Source organism: Centruroides vittatus, unplaced genomic scaffold, assembly GCF_030686945.1.
Source record: "Centruroides vittatus isolate TY-2023 unplaced genomic scaffold, ASM3068694v2 contig_1776, whole genome shotgun sequence".
NCBI classification, from domain to species: Eukaryota; Metazoa; Arthropoda; class Arachnida; order Scorpiones; family Buthidae; genus Centruroides; species Centruroides vittatus.
In genome coordinates, this window is record NW_027121087.1 from 1,509,475 (window position 1) to 1,516,996 (window position 7,522).

At 31.7% G+C, this 7,522-nt stretch overlaps 1 protein-coding gene across 1 annotated transcript; it reads right to left on the reverse strand.

Moving 5' to 3' along the window:
* Positions 1–688: 688 nt before the first annotated feature.
* LOC136969298 (uncharacterized) lies at positions 689–7,227 on the reverse strand. Its single transcript, XM_067263413.1, has 3 exons — positions 6,518–7,227; positions 4,829–6,256; positions 689–3,212 (listed from the first exon to the last, which is right to left on the reverse strand). Exons 1-3 carry the CDS (start codon positions 7,182–7,184, stop codon positions 742–744), a joined length of 4,566 nt encoding a protein of 1,521 aa, XP_067119514.1. The 5' UTR covers positions 7,185–7,227; the 3' UTR covers positions 689–741.
* Between the last annotated feature and the right edge of the window lie 295 nt (positions 7,228–7,522).

Genomic DNA, 7,522 nt, shown 5'->3' on the forward strand with positions numbered 1-7,522 from the left:
TATAAAACTCATCTCTACCCTTCCAAGTAAAGCTTTTTCCATTTTATAATAATTAATAATATAAAAATTGTTTTTTTAACAAAATGTCTTAACAAATTGCGCCGAGAAAGTTAGGCGACTCGTTGCTGGATTTCTTAATATAGACATAATATTAATTTTTAACACGAATGAATGTAGGTAGCCTATACAACTCCTGTAAGTATGCTTTCTTTCCTAATCTGCTTCTATAAATCTGTATTGAGTATAAAGTAAGACCTCGTAAACATTAGTTTATTTAATTTTATTACCACCTACAATATAAAATATCTACGACTCAATTTTAGAACTTTATGGACAAAATACATTCGTTAAATCCACATTGAAGATATAACGTGAATGAAAATTGAACACGGATTTTACAATAATTCCGAAAAAAGTACAATAACAATAATAACAAACAATAGGGCTATATAACAAAGAAATTAGTTGAACCATTTCGACTTGTAAAATATGTCCTATGTAAGAAGTTATCAGTGCAAAAATAAAATCTGTAAAACTTCTGTGTAGCAAATATTCATTAACTGGAAAATTGCATATCTTCCTCATTAACTAACACATATCATTCGTACGCTATTGATGATTGCAATGAATAGAGGAGAGGTTTGTTGAATTATAGTGTTTTCATTCCTGAGATTTAAAATTGAGGTAACTATTTATAAATATTTCCCGGTTTATTATTTAATTTTTTAACTGGATTTTGAACTACGGTAGAAATTTCTGGTTCTTTAATCGAGGAATAATTTGCATATCTCTGACATCATGGTGGTTCAAAAGCCAACATAAATACCTTTCTGAGCCTAAACCCCATCCGCTCGTTTTTAAAGGTTTTACTTGTCTCATATTTATGTACCACCTGTACGATTCTTCCGAAATTTGATGATGTATCAAGGCATCTTGCACTTCTTTAGCGGTTTCGTGTCGCTCTCCGAGACCCAGTGATTCTCCGATTCCAATTAGGAGATCTGCTGCTTTAGCCTTGCGGAAATTTGTTCCTTCAACGTAAGCTTGATAGAAAGGAACACTCAGATGATCCATCTCTGTTAACCAAACGATGCCATGATATTTATTTATCAAAACCTGTTCGCCTTTTCTAGTCAATTTCCTCCCTAATTCCGGTCTTGTTTCTTCCACAAATTCAAAACAATCGGTGGAAGGCAATTCTTTCAGTGCTTCGTCTAAAGTGATTCTTGGAAAACATTTTTTAATTTCATATCTTTCCAGCATATCTTCAATATGAGCGATGCTTCCTGATAATTTGAGGATGATTTCCTTATTTTCGTTAAGCATGCTTTTAGTGATGTAATAAATATATTGTTCGGCTATACGAATAGCATCGTCCATAGAACCACATAGTTCGCATTCGACATGATAAAATTGATTGAGATGGCTGTTATCTGGGTCTTCTCCACGAAAACTTGGCGAGATATAATAAGTTCCTGGAAGATTATCTCGCAATCTAAGAAAATATTCTAAACAAAACTGCATTGAATCAGCCAAATAAACATTTTGATTCATTAAATTTATATTCACAGGATCTGAATCAGACCCTAATCCCATGGGTGACGATATTGTATCCGTAGTCATTGGAGTAAGAGCATAATAATAGTTATTATATTGATGGAAAAAATTAATAGTCGAATGATAAAGTGTGTTCTGGAGTTTAAAAATTGCTGAATACCAAGGATGAGTAATTGCGGTAATAGAGTGCTGCTCCGGATTTTTCCACGAGGCTGGAGCAACTATCGAAATAATTTTTTTGTAAACTGCATTCAAATTATCATTATGTGCTTTTGGACCATCCTGGGATGATACATGCCCCGAATAATTGACTTCAAACTCTTTTGTTTTCGATTTTTCTGTTTCTTTCTCTCCATTTAATAAAGGAATCAGTTTTACGTGAGCATAATCTATTTCGCATCCTTCAAATATCATAGCACATGACCTAGTTTCCAAAGCCTTCATCAATAAGTTAGAAACTTTGTGAGTTGCTGCCATTAATTTTTCATAATCCTGTTTATCTAATGCAAAAATATTACTGTCCAAATGTTTTCTTGGAACTAAAACTGTAAAACCAGGTGTATTGGGAAATGGAGTTAGGAAAGCAACGTGATCTTCGTCTTCCCATACTCTCCACTGGGCTTTCTCGTCACCTCTTACAATTTTTGCAAAGAGATTGTCGTCGTTTGCATCTCCATAAAATTTAAAATTTAATTCTTGTGAATCTAATTTATTTCTTATTTTATTTTGAATTTTGTTCAGTTCGTCATCAGAAGCTCTAGGTCCATTTTTAGAAGTACAGTAACCTGGATAGCATGAATTAAACTCCGGTTCCGAACAGATGCATGGTTTCCAGGCATCGGAGAGACCGTGAAGCGGAATTAGAAGAATTTTTGTTGGCTGACCATCCTGTGGTTCGACAATCAATGCGCACCGTTGTACACCGAGTCGATCACATAGAAGATCAGATACATATTGTATATCCGACATTATTTTAACAAATTCTTGTATTGGAAGTGCAAAAATATCATAAACGAATTCAGATTTTGCCCGTATTACAGTAACACCAGCAGTACAGGGAGAGGAGTGTAGATAAGCAACGATACGATCATTTTCAAAGATAATCCATTCATGCGCATCAGTATTTTTACTTCCGACTTTAACATCAAACTTATCTCCATCATAAGATGCTGCAAACATGACTTTGGCATTACTTTCTACGTTGACATTTCCTTTTGAGTCAACGCCTATAACTCCACCATAGGAACGTTGCAGTTCATCTTGAATAACTGCTTGACAAGCATCTTGTAAAGAAAAATTCATATACTTGCAAAGCATGGCAATTTTATTAGCAATGGATTTTCTGAGAAAAGTTTCTCCATCTCCAGTGCACGCCAGCGCAACATTTTGATCTGCATACAATCCGGCTCCAACAATTGCAGTATCTCCTATTCTACCTTTTAATTTGTTAACTATTCCTCCAGTCGAAGAAGCAGCTGCCAAATTGCCATCTGCATCCTTTGCAACAGCCCCAACTGTCTGAGGATGATTTACAGAGAAACTCTGCAATTTCGATTTAATCATCATTAGTTGTTTGTATCTAATATCAGTATCGAAATAATTATTTTTCACTTGACATATATTGTTATCAATACAAATGGATTTGTCCAGTGTACCTATTTAAAAGAGAAAAATACATATTAACATTTAAATATTTAATTTAATTTATAAATTATATTATTTTTCATTTATTGATTAATTTTCTAATTAAAATAAAAATTTTTGGCAATTGTTTGTTATCTGAACAGTAAATGCTGATTGTCTATACATGAAATGTATAAACAACCAGCAATTATTTATTGTAACATGGTCACAATGCCGGGTTGCAATTTTTAATCATATTTTTAATTTATTTAATTTAAAATATATTCTCTCCACTTCAAACTAGTAGTGGCTTGCCCCTGTATATCATACTTTTCCGTAAGCAATGGAGTTGTGCCAGTCGTCTATCTAACTCCTTTCGAGGGAATATTTTTAAATTGAAATAACGTAACTCCCAGTTTGCATCGGAAGTTCGTATATATATATAGTTAATCTGGGCCTCGTGCTCCTAAGCTTTTCATATCTGGTCTCTTATCAGAATATGATGCTAGTTATACCGAGAATAAATAAATATAAATACGAAAAATAATTATATGTTTGCCTTTCTGTATTTGAGTTTAAATATTCTATTATCATTTAAACTGAGAATTAATCGATAATTAAAAATATATACAGGCAAAATTTCATTATTTTTATTTACCGGAAACAATTTTTAAATATAAATACACAAACAAATATGTGTAAAATTTTTGTGAGGGAAAAAACTACAGAAAGAATTAATAGAAAAAATTACAGATTAAAAGAGAAAGAATTAATAATAATAATGGCTTACAATTATACAGTTCTTGGTACCCTATTTTAAACACCAGTGGGGAAACATACAATTAAGGAAAGGAAAAAAAAAAAACAAGGGTGAAAGGGAGTGGGGCTGTAAAATGCAGTTTGGAACTGAAGATGATTAAATGCAGAAAATGTAATTCTAGTGAAGTTAGCATGATAAAAACGTTGACGGCTTCAAAAATGGATAAGGTAATCATCATCAAAAAGTGTAAGTGAAATTCTTATCTATGTGTGTTCATTTGTGTAAAAAGATTTACAATTATTGACAACTTGTATAGAGGCTGATGAGGAACAAGAAGGTGCGAAATGCATTCCCCAGATAATATAAACCAATAAATATTGATTTTCTAATCGGGCGATATTTCGTATTCTGTGTTTAATAAGTCTGGTATCACAACGGATGTTGATGGCAGTTAATGAAACTAGCAGATAACAATCAGACATAAAGTAAACACAAGAAATAGGAAAAAAATTGTATAATTAAATAATTTCAATTAAGCACGACAGTAAAAAGCTTCATAAAATCCAAAACTTAATGATATATTAAGAGTTTGGTAGCTTCTATTTTAAAATTTCAAGAATGCCGCACAGAACTATGCTGTATAGGACAAAATATTGTATAAAGTAATTAGAAATATATAATAATACAATTCAGTATGAAAATTTGAAGCACCTTCATGAAAAGATTACTTAAATTGACTTAAAATTTAATTTAATTTAAAATAAAGAAATTAATTTTTAAAATAACATATTAACAGTTTATACGTCTATAAATCATAAAAATATCTATTAAACACAAATTTCATAAAATAAAAAAATATATATTAATTAAAAAAAAATAGGAATTTACCTGAAATTAAAGCGTGGGATGACTTTTCCATAACAAGTCTAGCAGCTTTTATAGGATTTTTTATGTCAGTAATACATGCCACAGAACCGGAATTTTGGGATTTTCCATCTATTATCGAAGCTTCCAATTCGTGAGCACCGTCATAATTATAAACAGCACCTCGTCCAGCATTAAATAAAAAGCAGTTTTCTAATGCTGCGACTGCAGCTTCTACGGCATCTACACTACTTTTGCCGTCATTAAGCATGCTGACACCAATAACAACAGCTATTCGAAGAGAAAATTTTATAACTTCTATAACATCTTGTTGAAGTAATAACTCTTCTCCGGCTCCTCCATGAACAGCGATAGAAAATTTCTTTTTGGGAGTTCTGTCAAAAGGATTGTTTGATCTGAACAAGTGTAAAGCATTCATTTGAGATGCAATCGCAGCACGGGATGCAATATTCAACATTAAATGTAATGATTTTTGGAAGTTTTCTTTCAGGGTATTTAGTTTTTCGACAAATATTCCAGTAGCAGACATAATAATTATTATTTTGTCTCTTTTTCCCACATAACCAACTGCAATTTGATCCGAAGCATATACATTACCAACCCCACATTCGACTTCTTCTAATAATTCAGAGCCAGTAAGGTATATATGCGGTTTTGCAAATTTTTCTAGGCACGAAGTCAATCCATTATCGTCTTCTTTCAACATTTTTCTGATTTGAGCTATATGAGGGCCAACTCCTTTGCCATTTTTGGTAAATTTGACAAGTTTCCTGTGCTCCTCTAAAGCAGCAACGAACTGAATTAAAACATTGGTATCGTCCTCGTTATTTAATATATCATTCAATAATTTATTTGAATTTATCGTTATCGAATAAGTCGGATCGCTTCGTCCATGTTTAAAGTGACGAACATGAGTTGGAGTGACCATAAGATATTTTAAATTGCCAAAAGTTTTGAGTATAGCCAATTGCAATGAATAATTAATCCACGGAAAGTAAATTCGCTCTTCTCTAAGTGTTCTAAAGATATCCGGATACGAGTGATATTCGAATGTACTCATTGAATGATTATATTGAAGAGGCACTTTAGAAATATTTTCTCGGATTTTAAAATCGATTATGTTGACAGGATGTTGTTTGAATACAGTTCTATCGATTATAAGTGTTTCGCAAACGGTGTGCAACAATTTTGCCATCATGGCGACTATCGTTCCATCCACTGCAGAATGTTCGAATAACAAGCCATATTTGCCGTTTTTGAAGACTATAACGTTTAAAATTTTATCGTAATATCTCATACAACTAATTTGTTCGCCTCCTCCAAGTCTTATATAATCCATGGCATTTTGCATTCCGTCTGGCATTTCGATCTCTTCGACAGCTACAGTCACTATAGCTCTCTCCATAATGTCCAACGATTTTTGTGAATCACCTTAAAATAAAATAAATAATTTACAAAAAACTAAAGTAATTATAAATCTATTTTCATTTTAAACTATTTTATACAAACTCATTATTTTCTAAAGTATTTTACATCGACACTTTGAGAGTTGTTGCCGTTGTATCCGTGTCAATTTTCAGATATAGGTGCATTTTATGTGACTATATCCGATGACTTTTTTCAAGTTTTTAAAAATGTAAAATATAATGCAATTATCATAAAATAGATTTTATTTTTAAAAAATATAGTTACCTTCTAAAAGACGAGATCGTATATCGCTCCATACATTCCGATCATAAGCTGTGTAATTGCAGATTTCTTGATAAAATGGGCCATCGTATAACGAAATACTAATAATTTGATCATAAATATCTTGAATCGGGACCGATTCTCCTGCATCGGTTAAAATATCAATTTGAAATGCAGAACCTTTGTATAGAAGAACGGCGTGCCTAGTACCTTTATAAACTTTTATATTGTCTGTGTCTCGAAGAGGAATTCTAACCGTCGAAAAAATTTCTGATTGTTGAGTATCCTCCAAATTGTTGCCTTCAAGTTGCTTAATAAATTCATTTTTGTTCAATATAATCTTGCCTACCGACCACAGCAAAGCAGCCGAATGAGCCAATTGATCTGTATGCGATATGGATGATTTCATAATTACAGGCAAAGATGTAGATAAGGGTATTGGATAACGAAGCGACAGTAGCTGATGCTTAAATATGTCGGTGGCCCAGTTGTCTTTGTTTTCGATTTGTTTCTTAAACGCTTCGTCATATTTACTCAGTTTCCCTTTCTTTTCTCGAAGATTATTTGAAAATTTTTCAAATTCTTCCGGATTTAAAATGAGTTTTAAAACTCTTTTCATCTCCTCCATTGTATGATCCAATTCGGGTAGAGGATATTTTAACAGAGTCATTTCTTAAGAACCTAGAAAATAATTGACTTTATAAAATATCTAGAAAAACATCACTGAACATTAAAAATGCCCAAATGTTGTTATTTTAAATAAAATAAAATAAAACTAATTATAGGCTACTTACAAATTGAGAATGTTTTCCCCTTACAAACACCATTTTTCTTTTAAATTCGTAAATTTACAAACTTGTAAAGCATGTTAATAATAATTACAGCACTAATACTATATTATTATAATGCTATATCGTATATATAATCCTATTAATATAAAGTTATAATATCGGAATGATTTTATAAATATAAGCCTATACATAATATTTTGCATAAAGATGATTAATA

Coding starts and splice junctions, on each gene's coding strand:
- LOC136969298 (XM_067263413.1), bottom strand. CDS start 7,184: ATGACTCTGTTAAAATATCCTCTACCCGAATTGGATCATACAATGGAG. Junction 6,257..6,517: donor ACGATCTCGTCTTTTAGAAG/GTAACTATATTT, acceptor TTTTATTTTAAG/GTGATTCACAAAAATCGTTG. Junction 3,213..4,828: donor ATCCCACGCTTTAATTTCAG/GTAAATTCCTAT, acceptor TCTTTTAAATAG/GTACACTGGACAAATCCATT.